Source organism: Prionailurus viverrinus, chromosome A1 (genome assembly GCF_022837055.1).
Source record: "Prionailurus viverrinus isolate Anna chromosome A1, UM_Priviv_1.0, whole genome shotgun sequence".
Taxonomy (NCBI): Eukaryota; Metazoa; Chordata; class Mammalia; order Carnivora; family Felidae; genus Prionailurus; species Prionailurus viverrinus.
This window is the reverse complement of record NC_062561.1, coordinates 159,342,978-159,366,117: the sequence shown is the minus strand read 5'-3', so window position 1 is coordinate 159,366,117 and position 23,140 is coordinate 159,342,978. Positions and strand designations below refer to the sequence as shown.

At 37.6% G+C, this 23,140-nt stretch overlaps 2 protein-coding genes across 17 annotated transcripts in view; one reads left to right on the top strand and one right to left on the bottom strand.

Moving 5' to 3' along the window:
- Positions 1-18,443, top strand: part of ERAP1 (endoplasmic reticulum aminopeptidase 1) — a 47,537-nt gene extending 29,094 nt beyond the window's left edge. For all 4 annotated transcript variants that reach the window (XM_047876752.1, XM_047876761.1, XM_047876781.1 and 1 more), the window contains exons 12-19: positions 6,268-6,347; positions 6,944-7,127; positions 8,901-9,057; positions 9,706-9,890; positions 10,866-11,027; positions 11,506-11,646; positions 12,218-12,299; positions 16,790-18,443. In XM_047876752.1, the coding sequence (XP_047732708.1) occupies positions 6,268-6,347; positions 6,944-7,127; positions 8,901-9,057; positions 9,706-9,890; positions 10,866-11,027; positions 11,506-11,646; positions 12,218-12,299; positions 16,790-16,945 (1,147 nt within the window). In that variant the 3' untranslated portion in view covers positions 16,946-18,443. The remainder of the gene's footprint in view (positions 1-6,267; positions 6,348-6,943; positions 7,128-8,900; positions 9,058-9,705; positions 9,891-10,865; positions 11,028-11,505; positions 11,647-12,217; positions 12,300-16,789) is intronic.
- Positions 18,259-23,140, bottom strand: part of CAST (calpastatin) — a 109,948-nt gene continuing 105,066 nt past the window's right edge. For all 13 annotated transcript variants that reach the window (XM_047876806.1, XM_047876904.1, XM_047876795.1 and 10 more), the window contains 2 exons: positions 21,222-21,287; positions 18,259-20,280 (listed from right to left, as the gene is read on the bottom strand). In XM_047876806.1, the coding sequence (XP_047732762.1) occupies positions 21,237-21,287 (51 nt within the window). In that variant the 3' untranslated portion in view covers positions 18,259-20,280; positions 21,222-21,236. The remainder of the gene's footprint in view (positions 20,281-21,221; positions 21,288-23,140) is intronic.

Sequence of the window (23,140 nt, the reverse complement as noted above, 5' to 3'; positions counted from 1 at the left end):
AAGTATGTGTATACAACCTAAGATAAAACCTTTCCATGTGTAATCCAAAATACCCAACAGTTAAAAAAAATACACTCTCTATATCTATATCTTTTATATGGTCTCTAAATAACATGTATTGTTGAAGTATGATTAATATCCTAGTAGTTTAGGTGTAAATCCTTCTGATTCAATGTATTTTATGCATTACAAAATGATAACAATGATAAGTCCTGTTACCATCTGTCACTAAATAAAGGTATTACATTATTGACAATATGCTTTATGCTGTAAATTACATCCCATGACTTACTTATTTTATAACTGGAAGTTTTTATCTTTTAATCTTCTTTACCTATTTCATCCCCTGTCTCCACCCCCTGTTTCCTTATTTATGAGTCTTTCTGTTTTGTTTGTTTTGTTTTTCAGATTACACATATAGGTGAAATCTAGTTGTATCTGTCTTTATCTGTATGACTTACTTCACTTGACATAATATGTTCTAGGTCTATGTCTGTTAATTGCATATGGGAAGAGTTCATTCTTTTTTATGGTTAATACTCCACTGTGTGTGTGTATGTATATTTGTGTATGTGTAAACTATTGTATATGTATAGACATACACACACCACATCTTCTTCATCCATTTATCAATAGACATTTAGGTTGCTTCTGTATCTTGCTATGATTAAACAATACTGCAGTGAACAATACAGGCGCATGTATCTCTTCAGATGTATGTTTTCATTTTCTTTGAATAAATACCCAGAAGTGGAATTGCTGGATCCATATTGGAGTTCTATTTTTAATTTTGTGAGCAATCTACGTACTATTCATGATAGTGACTGCACCAATTTACGTTCTCACCAATAGGAAAATGGAGCCTTCCATTTTCTCAACATTCTTGCCTACTCTTGTTCTTCTCTTTTCTTTTCTTTTCTTTTCTTTTCTTTTCTTTTCTTTTCTTTTCATCATGGTAAGTGTACTCTTGATTCCCTATCACCTATTTCACCCATCCCCCCACCCATCTTCCATCTGGTAAACATCAGTTTGTTCTCTATAGCTAAGAGGCTACTTTGTGGTTTGTTTCTATCTTTTTCCTTTTCCTCATTTTTTGTTGTTGTTTCTTAAATTCCACATATGAGTGAAATCATATGGTATTTGTGTTTCTCTGACTGACTTACTTCACTTAGCATTATACTCCCTAGCTCCATCCACATCTTTGGAAATGGCACGATTTCATTCCTTTTTATGGCTGAGTAATGTTCACACACACACACACACACACACACACACACACACACACCCCACATCTGTATCCATTCATCTCTTGATGGATACTTGGGCTATTTCCCTAATTTGGCTATTGTAAATAATGCTGCTATAAACATTACGATTCATGTGTCCCTTCAAATTAGTGTCTTCATATTCCTTCGGTAGATACCCACTACTGTGATTACTGGATCATAGGGTAGTTCTATTTTTAAGTTTTTGAGGAATCTCCATACTGCGATCCACAGTGGCTGCACAAGTTTGCATTTTCACCAATAGTGCACAAAGGTTCCTTTTTCTCCACATCTTTGCCAACACTTGTTTCTTGGGTTTTTAATGCTAGCCCTTCTGACAGGTGTAAGGTGAAATCTCATTGTAGTTTTGAATTGCAATTCCCTGATATGTGATGTTGAGCATCTTTTCATGTGTCTGTTAGCCATCTGTATGTCTTGTTTGGAGAAATGTCTGTTCATGTCTTCTCATTTTTTAATTGGATCATTTTTTGGGTGTTGAGTTATAAGTTCTTTATATATTTTGGATACTAACCCTTTATTGGATATGTCATTGGCAAATATTTCCCATTCTGTAGGTTGCGCTTTAGTTTTGTTGGTTGTTTCCTTCACCGTGAAGAACCTTTTTATTTTTATGTAGTCCCAATCATTTATTTTTGGTTTTATTTCCCTTGCCTCAGGAGACATCTAGAAAAATGTTGTTGTGGGCAATTGCCTGTGCTCTCTTCTAGGATTTTTATCGTTTCAGGTCTCACATTTACGTCTTTAATCCATTTTGAGTTTATTATTGTGTATGGTGAAAGAAAGTGGCCCAGGTCATTCTTTTGCATGTAGCTGTCCAGTTTTCCCAATACTGTTTTATACCAGTACCATACTGCTTTAATTACTCCCATTTTGTAATATAACCTGAAATCTGGCATTGTGACACCTCCAGTTCTGTTTTTCTTTTTCAAGATTTTTTTTCAAGAGGTCTTTTGTTTCATACAAATTTTAGGATTGTTTTTTCTAACTCTATGAAAAATGCAATTGGTATTTTAATTGGAATTGCATTAAATCCATAGATTGCTTTGGGTGCTGTAGACATTTTAACAGTATTCTTCCATTCCATGAGCATGGAATGTCTTTCCATTTCTTTCCATTGTCTTGCATTTCTTTCATCAGTGTTTTATATTTTCAGAGTCCAGCTCTTTCACCTGTTTGTTTAAGTTTATTCCTAGATATTTTATTGTTTCTGGTGCAATTGTAAATAGATTGTTTTCTTAATTTCACTTTCTCCTGTTTCATTATTAGTGTATAGAGGTGTAACAGATCTCTGTCCGTTGATTTATATCCTGTGACTTCACTGGATTCATTTATCACTTCTAGTAAGTAGTTTTTTTTTTTAGTCGAGTCTTCAGGGTTTTCTTTTTTTAAAATTTTTTTTTTTCAACGTTTATTTATTTTTTGGGACAGAGAGAGACAGAGCATGAATGGGCAAGGGGCAGAGAGAGAGGGAGACACAGAATCGGAAACAGGCTCCAGGCTCTGAGCCATCAGCCCAGAGCCTGATGCGGGGCTCGAACTCACGGACAGCGAGATCGTGACCTGGCTGAAGTCGGACGCTTAACCGACTGCGCCACCCAGGCGCCCCGTCTTCAGGGTTTTCTATGTATGGTATCATGTCATCTGAAAATAATGAGAGTTTTGTTTCCTCCTTATCAATTTGGATGCCTTTTATTTCTTTATGTTTAATTGCTGTGGCTAGGACTTCCAGTACTATGTTGAATAAAACTGGTGAGAGTGGACATCCTTATCTTTTTCCTGACCTTAGAGAAAAAGCTCTCAGTTTTTTACCATTGAGTATGATGTTGGTTGTGGGTTTTGCACATAAGGCCTTTACTATATTGAGGCATGTTCCCTCTAGACCTACTTTGCAGATGGTTTTTATCATGGATTGATGTACTTTGCTCAGTGTTTTTTTCCGTATCTATTGAAATGATCATAGGGTTTTTTATCTTTTCTCTTATTAATGTGACATATGTTAATTTTTGTGTGAGTGTGTGAATATTGAACCACCTTTGCATCCTGGGAATAAATCTGGCTTGATGGTGGTATATGATTTTTTTTAATGTATTGTTGGATTAGGTTTGCTAATATTTTATTGAGGATATTTGCATTTATATTCATTAGAGAGATTGGCTTGTAGTTCTCTTTTTCTTATTTCTAATTATGGCCTTTTGTTTTTTTCTTAAAGAAGATTCCTTAACATTTCTTATAATGTTGGATAGTCGTCATGAACTCCTTTATCTTTTGCTTGTGCTAGAAACTCTTTCTCTCTCTTTTCTGAATATTAACCTTGCTTGGTGGGTTATTTTGGCTTTAAGTTTTTCCCTTTCAGCACTTTAAATATATTCTGTCACTCCCTTCTGGTCTGCAAAGTTTGTGATGAAAAATCAGCTGATAGTCTTATGGGTTTCCCTTCTTTGTGACATTTTGTTTTTATATTGCTGCCTTTAATATTTTCTCTTTAACTGTTAACATTGTAATTATAGTGTGTCTTGGTGTGAATCTCTTTGGATTCATCTTGTTTGGCAGTTTCTGTGCTTTTTGGACCTGGATGTTTATTTCCTTCCTCAGCATTGTGAAGTTTTAACCATTATTTGTTTAAATACGTTTTCTGCCCCTTTCTTTCCCTCTTCTCCTTCTGGGACCACTATAATGTGAATGTTTGTCAGTTGATGTTGCACCACAGGTCCCTTATATCCTATCCTCATTTTTAATTATTTTTTCTTTTTGCTATTCTGATTGGGTGATTTCCACTATTCTATTTTCCAGATTATTGATCTGCTCTGTATCGTCTAATCTGCTGCTGATTGTTTCTATTGTATTTTTCATTTAAGTTGTTATTCAGCTCTGTGACTTCTATCTGGTACTTTCTTACATTTTCTGAATATTTATTGAAGTTCTCACTGTGTTCTTCCATTCTTCTCCTTAGTTCAGTGAACCTCTCTATGACCATTACTTTGAACTCTTTATCAGGTAAATTATTTACCTGTATTTCATTAGAGTTTTTTTCTGGAATTTTCTCATTTTCTTTGGTTGGAATTATAATCCTCTGTTTCTTTAGTTTGTTTCATTTCATACGTATATTTCTGTGAGTTAGGTGGAAGAGCTACTTCTCCTGGTCTTTAATGGACTGGCCTTACATGGGAGCATCCCCTGTGTAGATTGTGTGTGCCTAGTGGTTTTGGCTGTCCAGCAGAAGCTGAAGTGGGATGGCGGGGAGTGTCCTAGGGCAAATTGCACCAAGGTTGTCTTGGTGGGATGGCTGGAGCTGGATTGGGAATGGGCCCACAGTTCCCAAACATTCTGTGCTGTGGCTGCCCTGGTGGAATAGGTGGAGCTGGAGTGTGCATGGGCTTGAGGTTCTGGAGCATTCTTTCCCTGGGCCACCCTAGAAACAGCTGGAGTTGGAGGGGATGCAGCCCTGGTGGAATGTCTAGACCTGGAGTGGGAACAGGTGCAGTCCATGGGGTCCTAGGCTACCCTGCCCTAAGGCTGCCAATGGCAAGATGGCTGGGGCTAGAGTGGGCATAAGCCAGGAGGGTCCCAGGGTACCGTTCTGGGGCCACCCTAGCAGGACATCTGGAGCTGGTGTGGGCTAGGGTCCTTAGACTTGCTGGGGTGTCTCTAGCCAGCTGGCTATAGTGACTGAACCCAGCTCCTGTCCACAATATCATGGTTTAGGGGGAATATAAACAGTGATGCTCACCAGAGCCTATGACTGCAGAGAGTTCTAGAAATTTCCCCACTCTTTGGTAGATTCTCTAGAATTAGTCACTGGATTTTCTTCACCTATAATCTAGTTGTCCTTTAGATTTCTGTTTGTCATTTCCAAGGGCAGGCAAGTCTGCCTGTGGAGCCTCTGGTAATATCCTTCCCTCACTGTGTTAGGTTGGGGTTCCTTTTATTATCTTGTCTCTGTCTCTGCCTTCTTTGTGTGGTCCCTCTGTCATTTATTGTGCAGAAGCTATTCAGGCAGCCCTCCGTTCTTTTTCAGGAGGAGTTGTTCTATATGTAGGCATAGTTTTTTTTTTTAATATGAAATTTATTGTCAAATTGGTTTCCATACAACATCAGTGCTCATCCCAACAGGTGCCCTCCATATGTAGGTATAGATTTGGTGTATTCACAGGAGGAGGTGAGTTTGGTGTCTTCCTATGCTGCCCTCTTGGATCCAGAGGAGCTTGTATTTTTTCTTAGCTGAAGGTAGTTGTACCCTGAAATAGTTCAGTGTGATATTTTCATAAAAACAAGAATGTTGACTTGTGTAAGCACAGTATAATTATCAAACTTATGAAATGAAATTGATATAATCCTTTTATCTGTAAAGTTGATTTCAGTTTTCCAGTTGTCGCAATACTATATAGAAAAGAAAAAAAAATCTCATTCAGGATTTAATATAGGATCACATTGTATTGTCACCCATGTTCAGTTTTGTGTTTTTTTTTTCTTTGCTTCCTTAAACAGTTCCTCAACTTTTTTCTTTCTTGACCTTGGCATTTTTGAAGAGTACAGGCCACTTTTCTCAATAGAATGTCCTCCATTTTTTATTTTCTGCTGTTTTTCATGATGAGATTCAGGTTGTGCTTCATTGGCAGGAATTTTACAGAAGTGATGTTGTATTCTTAACAGATTATTTAGGGGCCACATGATGGCAATTTATTCCATTAATAGTGGTCAGGGTTTTTAAGGTAGGACCTCTGAGTTCCAATCAGCCCAACCACTGCAAAGGATGTCAGGGCTCCCTGGAGCTCAAATTCCTAGCTCTACGGAGAAGTCCAAGAAGAATGAACATTGCCTGAGCTGGCACCCCTTGCAAGGCAGGAAAACAGGCTGGTGTTGTTTTGACCTCTTGGCTGTAATAGTTTTGGTACCATCTTTTAAACTAGCCAGTGTCTGGCATATGATAGATGATTTAATAACTGTTGAAGTAAGTCAACAAATAATGCATCCTTTCTTGAAGGTACCTGTGGCATGTTCCATTGACATTCATTACAAGCAAATCAGACTCAGTCCAAAGATTTTTGCTGAAGACAAAAACAGGTAACTTCTTGTAGAAATAACCAGGATAAGTTAAGAAACTGGAAATGTGTAAGACTTAGGTACTCAGTTTGTTGTACTATTTATCTTGGTTAAAACCTAAAGACCAGGTCAACCTTTATTCAATATATTCAATATATTCAATAACCTTTATTGAAAGCAAATCTTTGGCTTTCAATTTTAGTGAAGATAGAAGGTTCAAAATATTCTCTTGTGTCAAAAAGCCAGTAATCTTGCCAGACCAAGATTAAAGCAGTTGAATTATATAATGCTAATTAGGAGGGCTTACTAGTGAAAATTCCCTATTATTTTGTTAACATTGCTGGATTATTTTGTATGTATAACCTGAAATGTGGCTGTATTCTTCCCCTAGATCTGTAAATCTGAAAAAATTGGTGTCTCAAGCTAGTATTGGCTTTTACCTATTGGAATGGGCTTTTATGGTTTCTAAAATAAATGTGTTCAATATGAAACTCATTTCAGTATTAAAATTGTTCAATATTAAACTTCCCTTTAGTTTCTTTGTCCAGTCTCTGATCAGAAAAGCTTTCATCAGTGAAGAGAGAAAATGGAACTATGATTTATTTTATTTGCTCTAGATGTGCTCATTCTCCCAGAAGAGGTAGAATGGATCAAATTTAATGTTGGAATGAATGGCTATTACATTGTGCATTATGAGGATGATGGATGGAATTCTTTGAGTGGTCTTTTAAGAGGAGCACCTACAACAATCAGCAGCAATGATCGGGCCAGTCTCATTAACAATGCATTTCAGCTTGTCAGGTAATACAAACTCCTCAGGGTCTTGGTTTATTTCTGAAAGCAGCTGTTAGCATTTGAATGCTTGATTTCTGAAGATGAAAATGATTACTTGCTAATTAGAAGTTGAAAGGTGTCTTCCCCTAAGTTCTTCTTACAATCCAAGGTTGCTTTTAGTCTCATGGTTAGCCGTGTGTCTGTGTTTGCAGAGTAAGGTAAAGGAAGTGACCTGTATTTTAATCTTTTTTTTTTAATGTTTTTATTTTATTTTTGAGAGACCATGAGAGAGGCAGAATGTGAGCAGGGGAAGGGGAAGGGCACAGAGAGGGAGACACCGAATCCGAAGCAGACTCCAGGCTCCGAGGTGTCAGCACAGAGCCCGACACGGGGCTTGAACTCATGAACTGCGAGATCGTGACCTGAGCTGAAGTCAGACACTTAGCTGACAGAGCCACCCAGGCGCCCCTGATGTTTTTCATTAACAACTCAGACTGATGCAAAAGGGTGTAGAAAATCAGGAGATCAACATTCTGGAGAAGCCCTTTGTCCTGCAGCTTTTCTGGCCCTGCTATAATACGGGAGGTTTCTGCCCTGCTGGGTCCTTCACATTCTGGAAACCTTCTTAGAAGACCAAGTGGCTCAGTACCAAGTTTTTGCATTGTGACTCTTTTATTAAAAATTTTCTCCCCCCCAACTGCTCAAACTGGATACCTGAACTTCACAGCAGCTGTATGGAACATGCTCATAAAATGTGGACTAACCAAATGATCTTTGAGTTGTTAAGGACAGTGTTCACTCTAATTTTTTGCCTTATGACAATGGCTTTTAAGGAAATGGTTCCTAGGTGCTCAGTTAAGTGCCCAACTCTTGGATTTTGGCTCAGGTCATGATCTCATGGTTCATTTTGTGAGACTGAGTCCTTTGTTGGGCTCTGTGCTGACAGCAAGGAGCCTCCTTAGGATTCCCTCTCTCCCTCTCTCCCTCTCCCTATCTCAAAATAAATACTTAAAAATAAATAAACTTAAAAAAAAAAAAAAAAGGAAATGATTCCTAAACCTGAAACTCAAACTTCTCCAATATTTAGGCAGAACTGAAGTCCTAAGGGGAGTCACCCATGTGGGAAGGAATGATTCTATTGTTCTCATGTCCCATGTACCTTTGCTCTAAATGTTGAGTTCTTCATTTCTGACTTCTCAAGGTGGCAAAAAGCAATGACGATAAGGACAGAAGTTGTTTATCTAGCTGTTTCTGTGTTACTGAGACCATTTCCCTCTATAACATTATTGCTTAATTCTTAGAGGGTTTTGTGTTTACTTACCTAAGCATATACCCTGCCACTGAGACTTTTAACCCCTGGCCTCCATAATGAAGGGTTTACATCTATATTCAGTTTCTTTTTGAAATGGAGATAAGAATGTGTTCAATCCAGACACTCAGACTTTTGACTGAGTGGCAATCTCTGCAACCAAGATTACTGATTTTGATGAAAACTGCCATCTTACTCTGGAAGTTGAACACACAATCCACTGTTTCACAGAGGGAGAGATGCTGACCTGTCTCCATTTTTTCTTAACCACAAGTTAGCCCTGGCCCTGTTATTCGAGAAACTTCCTCCACAATGGTAAATAAGCTAGTGTTATATGTGAAAGAAAAGATACTTATATAAAGGTCACTATTATTAAGGGGGCATTAATATCTGACTAATGTTTGGCTGGGAGATGAAAATATCTTTTGAAACAAAAAATTGATTTCCTGCATTTTTTTTTTAAACTGCTAACCATGGTGTCTCTTGACCAGCAATGGAAAGCTGTCAATTGAAAAAGCCTTGGATTTAACCCTATACTTGAAGCATGAAACTGAAATTATGCCCGTGTTCCAAGGTTTGAATGAGCTGATACCTATGTATAAACTGATGGAGAAAAGAGATATGAAGGAAGTGGAAAATCAGTTCAAGGTAGAAGCCTTAAATAAATTGAATAGTTACATAACTGATTTGCTTTTGTGTGGGTGTAGGAAAGCATCCTTAGCATTGTTCATATATGTATGTCCTCACATATATTAAGGAAAAGTAAATCAAAATTAACTCAGTGTTTAGACTAACTAGCAAAGATTTGGGTCTTACTGGCACAGACGGTGGTAAGAATCTGTACTCAATTTTTATGGATTTGTTACTCCTTTCTTTTTGCAAATACTTATTTCATTTTACTACTGCATTTTGATGGTTACGATTAAGATATGCTGAGTCCGGTACTTGAGGAAGAGGCACAAAAGCATTATTTTTGGCAAAATGTCATGAAGTCCTTTTGTATAATTTGCTCTCAAAATTTAGTGCTATCAACTCTCTTAGTTTGTTTCAAAAATGGCAGTTCATCCTGATTTTTAAATAGATGAAGGTATACTTACAAATGTTATGGAAATAGTAAAATCATTTTTTCTTGTTTTTGACCCTTTTATAATTAAATATAAACAGAATTACATGATTTTAAAAATAAGAGTTGGATTAAGCTTTAAAAATTAATCCCCATGTCCCGAGGGTGTGTGGTTTGTATAAAACATGAGATGGCCTGGGACCATTGTGGTGACACATGTGGCTTTCTCGCAGGCCTTTCTCATCAGGCTGCTGAGGGACCTCATTGATAATCAGACGTGGACAGATGAGGGCTCAGTCTCACAGCGAATGCTGCGGAGCGAGCTCCTCCTCCTTGCCTGCATGTGCAAGTATCAGCCCTGTGTACAGAGGGCAGAAGCCTATTTCAGAGAGTGGAAGGAAGCTGGTGGAAATTTGAGGTCTGTGTTTACAGAACAACCCATTTGTTCATATGAAGGGTATCTTTTCTGTTTTTCATCATTGGTGCTAAATGTTGGGAGGAAAAAAAAAGTACAGATAAGTCTCCTCTGCTGTACTTTTTGAGAAAATAAATTATTTTTTAAGATTTATCTATGTATCTCTCAACTTTCTCTTTTAAGAAATACAAGGAATTTATATATATAAATGTAAATACATATATCAAATATTTGCAGATATATATATACATATATATATATATATATATATATATATATATATATATATAAAATATTTGCAGAGTTAAAATAGGATTAGAATAATTCCACTTTAATAGAAGCAAGGGTCAGAACGAAAACAGCTATCCTGGATAGGAACAGAGGCAGTGCCTGCCATAGAGGTAGCTCCTTTGGGCCTCCAAAGTCCCTGATGGGGTGTGTATAAATACCTGCTGACACTGTCTAAGCAAAGTAGGATCTTCCTGTATTTGGAATTGATTCTTGCTGTACTTAAGGACTGTTATATTTGGGGCTTAAATCTCTCCAGGAAATATTAAGCAAACAAAAAGTATACATGCTTCCATTTAAAGAAATGCTTCCAAACAGTGCTCCCGTTGGATTCCTGACCTTTGTTCATGGATTACTTCTTGAGTCTAGTTTGCATTTCTTTCTTTTGGTTTAAAAAGTGACCACCTGTTGAGTTACCAGCATCATTAACGTATGTTAGATATGTTGGTATTTATCAAAGTGGAATTTCACGTAATGTTTTTGAGAACGGGACTTAAAACTGAATTTTAGATGCTTTCTTGTACTTCTTTCTTAAAATCTAACTGCAGGAAAGAGGTTATTTTTGTTGACATTTCCAGGCACATTTCTCTCATCACCAGGCCAGTTTATCAGCTTGTAATTGGTCACCATTATACATTCAAACACACTTCCTACATCTCAGACTCTCACTAGGTATGTTCTTTTCTGCAGCCTGCCCAGTGATATAACCTTGGCGGTGTTCGCTGTGGGGGTCCAGAACCCTGAAGGATGGGATTTTCTTTATAGTAAATATCAGTCATCTTTGTCCAGTACTGAGAAAAACGAAATTGAATTTGCCCTCAGTATTAGCCAAAATGAGGGAAAGCTTCAGTGGTGAGTAATTCATTCGTGTTTACATGGCCATGAGGAATTAAATGACATCAGATGCTTCTGACGTTGTTTTTGTTCTCTTGGCCAGGAATTGCCTATTCTGCTGGGAACAGTTAAGTGGGCACACATCTAATGAGTATGGTAGTTAATTAGTGAGAAGCAGGTATTAGGAAAAATATTTAAAGGAATATATATTTGTATGTTTTTAAAAGAACATGTTTAGAAATACATACCTTTAGATATACCTTTCTTATTTATTTTCTCTTATGAACAAATGTGATTATATGAGAATGGGTGTTGTGAACACTATATAAGTGTGAATTTTTATTATGTACATCTAGCAGGTTTATTAGCACTCTAGTTACCTATTTGGTCTTTATTATTGACGGATTGGCTTTTTTTCTTTCACGCATTATTTTATTGAAATGACTTACAACTTTTCCAAGGACTATTCGTTGTTACCATTTCTTATTCATTTTAGGCTACTAGATGAAAGCTTTAAGGGAGATAAAATAAAAATTCAAGAGTTTCCACATATCCTTAGAGCTGTTGGCAGGAACCCGGTGGGATATCCATTGGCCTGGCAGTTTCTGAGGGAAAATTGGGATAAACTTATACAAAAGTAAGTAGTGCCAAAAATTGTGCCGTGACTAGAAAAGTCCATTAACCTGCCTGTGTTTTAGCTTTGTTTGTAAAACAACAGTGATGGTCTAAAGGGATTTTGTTTGTTTGTTTGTTTGTTTGTTTTTTATTGCAGATAGCACATAGAGATACTTTAAAAATATTCTTAGAAAATATAAAACTCAGAATGTAGTGCTAACTAATGAATCTGGGTAGTCCAGTTTTCCATTCCAATCCCTTTCTGCATCTGCTGACCAATTAGCCTTCCTCTGCACAGTTCAACCCACGTCTTGCTTTAACACTTCTGCTTGTTTGCACCTGCACTTGCCTAGCTCTCATAGCACTTACTAAGCCTCTAGCACTTTCTTTAGGGTACTGCATCTTTTATTCAGCTGCTGGTGTATTTATATTTTACAATGGTATGTTAACACATTGGAGGATGCGGATCATGTCATAGATTTTTTTCCTGCCTAACCAGTTTTTAGTTAATTCCTGTAAAATCTATACGGCACTTAAAAACATGTTAAGTGAATAAATACTTTATGATACATCTTGACAACTTCAATTTGCAGGTTTGAACTTGGCTCATCTTCTTTAACAAATATGGTAATAGGAACAACAAATCAGTTCTCCACAAGAGCACGGCTTGAGGAGGTAAACAAAACTTTTAAATTTAAGTGACAATTAGCTAATAAATACGGGGTAGACAAAAGGGTATGAGGAGTTAGGAATGGATTTTGTCACTTAGGTCACTTAGTAGATGTTCTTTTCAGATGCTGTGGTGTTTTGGACACCAACCAAAATCAGTTACAATAAATTATTGAAAACTATGCCTCTTTGTCAACATGTTAAGAAGTCTTAGCTCTGCCATTAAAATTTTTAGGGCTTAAAAATTACTGGAAGCATTTAATCTCTGTTTATTCAGATGTTAAAAGTGATCATTAGAGATATAAATGCCCTATGTGATCATCTAGCTGTTAGGAAATCTGGAATCTTGGTTCTCCACTATCTAGATTCATGATTTTCTTGTTACTTATTTATATGCCATGTACTTGCAGAAAGAATTTTAGGCAACTTGTAATGTCCATATATAACAGAAATGTTAAATACCAGAAAGCTGCATGATTGACAGAAAGAGGTAACTGTATGAGGGATTTATGCTGAGGATAATTTATTGCAACTGTAAATGTATCACCACTTCGTAGCAGTCAAGACAAAAAATGAGAAAACCATAGGAGTTATTCCTATTGTCTGGTAAGAGAGAACCTGAAATGTAAAAGTTTTCCACCAAAGCAAACTTTTCTTCTGGCCTTAAACTTTGAGGAAGTGGATGTCTAGGTCATTGTTGTGTGGTGTTCCTTCTCTAATAATGTTTTCTAAAGGTGTAGAACAAATTTTACATGGCTTTAAAAATATGTTGCCTTTAGATAAAGTCTGAGAGCCTAATACTATTTTTTTTTAGGAATACTTCCATTGTATAGTCTGGTTACACCATGATACAGCTTGATACAGGGAGAATGCTTTGAAAATCAAAAGAACTGTTGCATCCCTGATTTTCTCTAGTTTTCAGTAGTTTCATGCAGGCTTGTAAAATTGCACACAATTCAGGATTGAACTCTAGTGAGGTCTACAGCAGAGCTACTCTGTGTGATGACTGAAGACCAGTCAGGGGCTGTTAGTAGCAAGACAGCTGTCCATAGACCAGATCTATAGCAACAAAACATTTCATTCATTCACTTGCTTATTCAAGTCTTTTCTCATTATTTCTTTAAAGACATTACATTTTTATTATAAGGCAAACATGGTTTTAGTTTCTGGGGCTATGATGACAAACAGAGTAGACAAAGTCTTGGCCCTCATAGAGCTTAAATTCTACTGGGTTATCAGTTACGGACAGATCAACCTATGTCAGGTGGTTACATGCTCTTAAGATGAATAAGGCAAGGTAAGGAGAGAGTGGGTACGGGATGGAGCTTTGTTCTATGGAATAATTAGGAGACCTTTGAGCAGAAACCGAAGGAAATGCAGTTGTGTGCAAAAGAAACAGGTGCAAAGGCCCTGAGGTAGAGCATGGAAATGACATCTTGGATGTCATCAGAAGGGAGAGTGTCTTACTGACAGGTAAAATGTGGGAGTTAGTTTGAGCCCTTCTCGGTCCTGACATCCAACTCCTCCCTGAGTCTTGATGGCTCGGCTTTCAGCATATACATTGTATCTGTGCACTTGTCTGCTTTTACTCCACCCCAAGCCTTTCTCATCTCTGGCCTGGCCTATGGCTATAGCCTCCTGCGTGTCTTCCCAATTTGCCAATACCAAGTCATTTTCCACATTTAATACTGAAAATCAACCCATGACTGACTCCTCCATGAACTCTTACCTGTTCAGCTTGGAATAAATCCCAAGACTTTCCTTTGCATGTGCACAAGACCATGATGACTGGGCTCTTGCCCACCTCTCCAGCCCATTTTCACATGCTTTTCTGTGTCACCCTCATACAACAACACTTGAGTCACTCAGCCACTTCCTGTTCCAGGGCTACCAGGTGTTTATTTTGTCTCTAAGCCTCTAAACTTCTTTCTTTTTCAATGTTTATTTAATTTTGAGAGAAAGCAAGAGAGCAGGGGAGGGGCAGAGAGAGGGAGACAGAGAATCTGAAGCCCAAATGGGGCTTGAACTCATGAGCCATGAGATCAAGACCGGAGCGGAAGTTGGACACTTAACTGAGCCACCCAGGTGCCCCAAGCCTCTAAACTTATTACCTCTGCCTGGCTTGCTCTTTCCCTAACTTGGATAAAGGAGCCAGTGGAAAGGCTCATTTTATCCTGTAGAGGTGTCAGATCACATGTCACCTTCCCAGACTACTGTGTCTAAAGCAGGCCACCCCCTTCCCCAGTTACTATCGTAGCCTCAGTGTGTTTTGTCCATGGTAGTATATTTAAAGTAATCATAGTTTACCGCTTGTTGTTTTCCCAGCCAGAGTTTAAGCTCCCAGAGGACAGGCTGCTTGCCTGGTTCATTACCTCCTCCTCAGTGTCTAACACAGTAATTCAGCCAGAGGGATGAATAAGTGCCAAACAGTCATGAAAAAAGGGATGAGGTTGAGTCCCTGATACAAGCTGGGTTTTAGGGTCTGCACTTTACTCACATTATATAACTACATCCTCACCCGTGCTTTGCAAGGCAAAGAGCATCCTCTTGCTACCAAAGTGAAAACTGAGTCCCAGACAAGTTAAGTTGTTTACTAAGGATCAAACAAGTTAGTAGGATAAAACTGTTTCTTTCTGTCTCTGTATCACACCACTTATTGCACAGAACATGTTCTCAAGGAGGCAGGTTTGAATCAAATGCTCAGTTGAGAGGATGCATTTCTCAAGGTAGATGAAGATAGGAGAGAGAATCTTGGGTCAAAAGAGTTGAAGGGCAAGGGTTAGCAGCTGGCTTCGTTTACAGGTCTTACAGTTTTTTGTTTTGTTTTTCTTAGTGGTACTATCATGAAGGGCTCCTTCAGGATTATTTTAAATAATTTGAAAATAGTTAAATAACTTATATTAAATAATTAGTAAAATTAATGATGTGATAGGACTGTTGTAAAGTGCCTGGAGTCATTCTTTTAACTGAGTATGAATCTTGAGTTCTGAAAGATGTAACAGTAGGCTGAGCTCCAACTGAATGCAGGTCCATGAGGCATGCTGAGTGTTTTCTAGGTTGCTACAGCAGAGGGCAGGCCTTCAGCTCGTTGAAAAGTTGTATTGAGGTACCAATTTTAAAACAAACCTGAATCATTTAATATTGGAATTTGATCTTTCAAAAGCCTATTCTTTTTTTTAATTTTTTTATTTTTTTTATTTTTGAGACAGAGACAGAGCATGAACGGGGGAGGGGCAGAGAGAGAGGGAGACACAGAATCGGAAACAGGCTCCAGGCTCTGAGCCATCAGCCCAGAGCCCGACGCGGGGCTCGAACTCACGGACCGCGAGATCGTGACCTGGCTGAAGTCGGACGCTTAACCGACTGCGCCACCCAGGCGCCCCTCAAAAGCCTATTCTTATTCCCAAATTTATAATACGATATTACAACACAGATTTTTTTTAAATGTTTATTTTTGAGAGACACATCTCAGTCAGAGAGAGCGTGAGCAGAGGAGGGGCAGAGAAAGGGGGCCAGAGGATCTGAAGCAGGCTCTGCACTGACAGCAGCAAGTCCCATATGGGACTCAAACCCAGGAACCATAAAATCATGACCTGAGAGGAAGTTGGATACTCAACCAACTGCCACCCAGACGCCCCTACAACATGGATTTTTAAGAAAATAACTGTCTGGAATCCATGCTTAATAAATACTGCATCTTGACCTAGACTTACCTCCTGTCTACAGAGTCAAAAATTTACGGATTAATGCTGTGAAAACATAAAGGACAAGGTTAAGAACCTTTTAAAGGTGAAAGAGAGTACTGCAATAGTCAATGCTGTTGCAAAGCCAGACTGTTCCTCATGTGAGCTTAAAGGAGTCGATACCCAGCCATGAAACAGGGAAGGTATTTTTGAGGAGACAGCGGTGTCTTATCTGTTTGAAACCATGGACAACTTTGTGTGGATTTTATCTTGGAGGAACAATACATGAATTGCGGATTAGTGTAAAAAATTTGGCGGTTTGGGAGATTTCCACCATAACCTTCTTGTTTCTGTAATGACCTACAAGGCCAGGCCCAAGGAGAAAGACTGCACTTGTGGGGTTCAAATTGTTTTCCTTGGCAAAGAAGATACTCTGCACATTTAGCTTTTTAGATATGTTAAAAAAAACCAAAAAACAAAAACTAAGCTTGCATTGGTGTGTATATAACAATATATATTAAATAAACACACTCAAACCTTAATTATAAAACGGTATACAGTGAAGTCTTTTAGAATCTGGCAACTGGGAATAAATAAAACTGCAGAGAAAAATGCAGAATTTGACATCATGATGCATGAGCTCATTTCGTAGAGCTTAAATTTCTGTGTACACAATTCTACCCAGACACGGGGCGCTGCCTTCTATGTATAATTTGGGCAAATGCTGCAATTTTGGCTTGTTTTAACTAGCCTGAAAGTTTATTTGTGTAATACAATAAAACAGATTTTTAAAATTTGATTTTTCCTTACAAGGTAAAAGGATTCTTCAGCTCCTTGAAAGAAAACAGTTCTCAGCTCCGTTGTGTCCAGCAAACGATTGAAACCATTGAGGAAAACATTCGTTGGATGGATAAGAATTTTGATAAAATCAGAGTGTGGCTCCAAAGCGAGAAGCTTGCACTGCTCTAACAGTTTGTTCCTTGGTGGTTCCTGTGGTAACATTATGCTAAAATTTTGTCAGATGTGATTATTTTCAAACCAGAGATGGCTCTTTTGGCTTCTGAAGATATTTTTCCATTTCCTTCTTACTCATTTGACTATTCCTGTGACAAGACGGGCTACTAAATTGTTCATCGATGGGTTACTGCTACAATGTATTTTATTGACAGGTGTCACCCTGCAATCTAAACCCAAGCGGTGGGTTCCTTACTGTAGAGGAGTAGCTTATTTCTGCCGTTTTATGTCCTACACTTAAGCCTTGTGCTTTCCAAACCCCTGCTCCCCATGTGTGTGTCATCCATAAGCTGTTTTGTCACTCTCCTTTAAAGACCTGTGCATAGTGAGGACTGCTGAACAGTGAATCCCTGGATCAGTGACTAAGCATGTTCCACCTTTCCCTTCCCTGCCACATGTCCAGGGGCTGACATGTAGGCACATGTCATCAGGCTTGTTTGCTGACTTCTGTCAGTCTCCCAGGAGGGCAGATGGGAGCTGGGGTAGGGGAGAATAGATGGGGGTGTTGTATTGCCCTGGTGCCCTTGCAGGTTGCCTGGGTGGCCTCCACCAAAGCTTGGCTCCTGAGAAGCGGCCCTCTTTTTACCCAGCCTTCTCCACCTCTGCCTTCTAGTAACCATTCCTCCTCTCATCCCTCCAGGATGAGGGGAGGGTGAAGTGGGAGTCTGGCTTTTCGTAGTCCTAGCAGTACTTGTGGGTTCCTTACATCCATCCCCATACCTTTGTTTAAAAAACAAACCTTTTTAGAGAACTCTTCTCAATCCTAATTTGAGTGTGTGGTCTATTTCCTCAAGGACCCTGAGTGATACAGTGTCCCTCTGAAAAAAGCAGAGTACATTCAGGTCTAGAGGAGAAAGCTTTCATTTGAAGTTGAACCTGGGAGCTGTTGATACTTAGGTAGGACTTCTCTCTCTGCTCCATATTTGGCCTAGTTTATGATTCCCCAAAACCTTGTTACTGGCACTGCCACTAAGTCATGGCAGAGTCTCCAATAAATAATGTGAAACTGAAATTATTTATATTAGCTTAAGTGTGGCAGTGAGTTGTCTTTGAAGGCCTTTATGAGTTTAACATACTATAAAATTTAAAAGAATATATGAAAAATGTCAATGTGTTCTAATATATTGTGGAATAGAGTGACATGAATGTGTTTACAATTCTCTTTTTATATGTATTGCATAGTCTAATGGTTTGAGAAATAAAACCAGGAATCACTGGTAATGTCCACCCCCAGGTATTAACCTTCTAAAAGACATACAAAGCCAAGATTTTAATGTAAAATACTTTTAATTGTTTTGTATTTTGACTTAAACATGGAAATAGTGGTTTTCATTTTGGTCACCTGAGGAGCCTATGTTAATTTGCTTCTGGAGAAGTCCATTTTCTAAATAACAATATTGCTACAACAATGTGCAAATACCTTTTTGGGAATAAAAATTCTATTTACTTCTAAGCAGACATTTGCAATCATTTCCTCCTAATTAGGTAGAAGAAGACTCAGACTCTGTAGCTTAGTCTCATCATTAATTACCAGTAAACGCCCAAGTCTTGAAGACACTGCTAATGAACAAAAAGGCATATTCAAGGTACCTTTAATGTTTACTTTTACAAGCATTTCTTAAATCTCTGGATTTAAAAATATTTCTGTATATGCAGGGAAATTAGTAATACTGCAGCCATTTCCCTGCAAACACATCTGTCAATGTCAAAGATTTCATTTTGAAAAAAAAAAAAACTTTATACTACCTAATTAGAAGACTTAGAAATACAGTTGAAATCCCACAGGAGCAGTGTTCATTATTTTCTTGTCAGTGCTTTGAAAAGGTCTGTTTACTCTCCCCAGCACTGGCTTATATTTCCCAGATTTAGAGTAATAGAATAATGCCCGCATCTCTCATGGGATAGATACGCAGCATTTAAAGGGGGCTAAGCATGATATCCTATATGTATGTGCATGACTTTTCATGAGAATTTTGGAAGAGTTAGCAATATCATTTTATGCCCCATTATAGGTACTGTTGTTGTTTTTCCTCCCCCCCACTTTCTGGACAATATTGGTGATATTTCTCATTTTTAGAGAAGTCGGCTAAGTTCTAATAAGAACTTAAAACATATGCTAAGGAAGGCTGTGCTTTCTGAAATGAAAAATTCCAAATCAGTTTTATGACATGTACCTGATATCTTTTCCTGCATCCAGTACCAAGAAATAAAGATGAAATTATTTATCAAAAATCCCCTCAAGGATATCAGTGCTATGTTCATAAACAATTCATCCAAAAGATGTGAGAAACCATTCAAAGTTGTATGACATCAGAACCTAGTTCTTGAATTGCTGTGGGAGAAAAGCAGGTTTTTAAATTTCAGATAGCTTTTTTTTTTTTTTAAGTACATGTTTTTATCTTTGGTAAACCTACCTTCCTTAAAGCCAGATGGTACACAGTGCATAGACTAAAGTGGCAATGGTCTAAGCAGATAATTGCTGCTCTGCTTATATGTAGCAAAATGGAAAGCATAGCTTAACACAGTAACCAAAGTGAGTTCAAGGCATATGAATATTCTAAGGATCATATTTTCTTATTTTTGGAGCTTGCTATGTGGTGACATATAGTCTGCATTTTGCTTTTCTGACTTGATTCTAGTCTTACTATGTTTTGTGCTGGCTCTAAGGTGTAGAAGTCCTAACCTCTGGCAAAAAAAAGAGTACTGGGTGCAGCATGTCCTGGTCTGTCCAGGTTAATTTATTAGCAGCCCAAGAGGAGATATGTGCCCACTGTACAATATTTTATGTTTGACTTATAAACATTAACCCAAAGAAACATCAAATACAGTTCTAAAGCCCAAGAGGAGATGGGTAATGAGAAATCAGAACATTAAACATGTTCAAAGCATTGTTTTCCAAATGCTAACAATAAAAGAAGTAAGTGCAAATGGAAAATACTAATGAGATTTACAGGCACTGTGTGTAGAATGTGCAAAAGTCTGCAAAGGTTTTTCCTTTTATATGTTGTTTTAAGAAACTATCAAATATATCTCTTAGAAATATAGAGTTCCCGTCTCTCCCAACTGAAGGCAATTTTTAAAAATTCAAAGTTTATCAATACTCAGTACAGTTACACAGATGAACCAGACAAATTCATTTTCTTTCTGGGAAAAGAATAACCAATGTTTAGGATGTCAAGAGTCAACAAATAACACTGTCTAGAAACCACCCAGAAAAATTTTCTGTTGTTCAAAGCCTTTTGTCCTTCAAAAGTCACCATTCACCAGCTGAAGATTGTATAGGCAGATACCTTGAAAAATTCAAAGAAAAGAAATCCAGTGAACAATACATAATTTTCTTGTTATAGGCATAGTAAATGTAACATTTACTAATAATGCTATGTAACAGATAGCAACAAGGAATCTCCTATGAGTAAACATGAAAATGATTTTAGAAAATTCTAGAATTTAGAAAATAGAAAACTTTAACTTGGGGAAAAATCTTTGTAACAGTTCTAATGAGTATACCTCCCTTGTTATCCGAAACAAAAGTAGACCGTGGTGAGAGAGAGTAACCCAATCTAACCTACATTTTTATTTTCTTTAGGATTTGGTCAGCCAGTGGTCATAAGCTTTAATGGCTTAGATTAACACCTATTCTTATATATAGGAAACATATAAGAAATATAAGGGCTCTCAAGGTACATCTCCTGATTGCCTTATCCAAACAAGTTCTTCAGTCACCATCAGAATTAAATAAAGTACTTGACTTTCGCAAAACTAAGATGAACAAAAGTGGTCCATCATTTCCTTTGCTTTTGTTTCAAAAAAAACCCTGTAGTTTCCTCTAGACATAAGAGGTACTTGTGTTCCCCTCACCATGTGTTGGTATTTTGGTAATATCAGTATCATAAGGACATTTCACTGTATGATGTAACAGGCTAACTGGGTAACCTGCAGTCACAAGCATCTGGGTTTCAAAGAGTCGACTAGACTTAGGTGGTCATTTTTAAGAGCCCAGTCTGATATATTAAAGAGCTTTTAATTATAAGATTACTGTTTTTAAACATTCCAGGAGCATATTATTCCATTTATTGCTTTTCGGTGAATTAACCTATTGACAATGCTATGTGCATTTTATGCCAATAGTATGAAAAGAACATGAATAAGAAGTGGGTTTAGTTTCCCTTGCCTATAAACAGGTCTGTAACAAGGTCCAGTTGTCTTCATTTACAACAAACCCTGAACTTACCAAATAGTGTGAACTTTAACTTGTATTTTTTTCATCAGCTTTTAGCTTGGAAGTTTCATCCTTTGCCTAAAAGGAAAGCAGAACCATTACTGAACCCCTCCTTTCCTGGATTAAGTATCAAAAAGCAGATCAATCATAAGATTCTTATGAGTAGATGGGCTTTTCAAAATTAAAGGGTCAAAAGATGACAAAGTGGAGGGAAATTAAATGGGCCTTTCTAAGGATTTTTCATTTAGCCCAAACTATGAACTGTTGACCTTCAAGTTTGTAAATTAAAAATAACCTTAGGTGATTTTAAATTTTTTACTCTTTTTTTTTTTTTTGAAGGCTAGGGTTAATTGAAGAAGAACACAGGTATTATTGGATGGTATTCATTCATTTTACAGTGATTGATTCTCTCTTAATTGGGGGCACTACTAAATATGGAGTTATTAAACTTCGTTTTGACCATGTACTTTGTATAACTGAAATTAAATATGTGTTTGCTTATTTAACCTATTTGAGATGTAAGTTCATGAGCAGCTAATCATCAATCTGGTTTCCTATATCTTTTATGGGTTTCACTTTTTTTTGAGGTTATAAATTGACATATAAGCTGAATTTACACTTTAACATTATTCTAAATTTTACTATATATTTGCCTTTCCAGTGAGATTTGTACTTTCGTAAGTTTCCTGTTACTAATTAGCAACCTTTATTTTCAGCTTGAAGAAGTTGCTTTCACATTTCTTGTAAGCTGGTTTAGTGCTCATGAACTCCTTTAGCTTTTCCTCATCTGGAAAACTTGCTCTCCTTTTATTCTGAATGACAGCTTTGTTAGGTAGAGCATTCTTCACTGAAGTTTTTTTTTATTTCAGCACTTTGAACAGGTCCTGCTACTTCCTCAGGCCTGCAAAGTTTCTGCTGAAAATCTGCTGATAGAGACCACTGGTTTTCTTTTGCTGTGTTGAAGATTCTTTCGTCTTTAACTTGGGATTTTTAAATTACAATGTTACTTGGTGTAGGTGTCTTTAGATTCATCTTTTTGGGGGATCTTATGGGCTTCCTGGATCTGAATTTCTGTTTCCTTTCCCAGGTTAGGGAAGGTTTCAGCCATCATTTCAAGTAAGTCTGCTGCCCCTTTCTTTACCTCTTCTTCACCTGGGACCCCTACACTGTTAATGTTTGCCCATATGATGTTGTCCTAGAAGTCCTTCAACCTATCTTCACTTTTTTTTCCATTCTTTTTTCTTTTTACTGTTATGATTGGATGAGTTCCACTGCTATGTCTTTATGTTCACTAATCCTTTCTTATGCTTCACCGACTGTTCAGTTTTTCAGTTCACATATTGTATTCTTTGGCTCTGTGACTTCTCTTTGGTACTTTGTCATTACTCTCATCTCTTAAGTTTTCACTGTGTTCATCCACTCCTCTCCCAAATTTTGTGACCATCTTTGTAATAACTATTATGTTGACTGCTTCATCAGGTAGATCATTTAGCTCCATTCTGTTAAGGGTGTTTTTTTGTTTGTTTTTCCTGAGGTTTGATCTTTTATTTGGAACCTATTCATCTATGCTTCATTTTCCTTAACTCTGTATTGGTTTCTATGCCTTAAATAGACACCTCTCCTAGTCTCGCAGGAATGTCCCCATGTAGGAGATAAACCCTTTTGTTCAACCCTGCTGTAGCTCTTGGCTGTCTCTCAAACCTCTGTGATAGGCTGCTTGGACAATTTTATTTTTAGTGGCTCCTAGTATTTGAGGGTGTGCCAAGATCTGTCAAGGTCACAAAAGGGAGTATCTCTGTCAGCACCTAGATTGAAGCTGATTAGAAGCCAATTCCTTACACAGACTCTTTAAACAATGCACACATATACAGGCTGGTGAAACCACAAACTAAGTCCTGCTGACTGCCAGAGCCCAGTCATCTAGAGGGGTC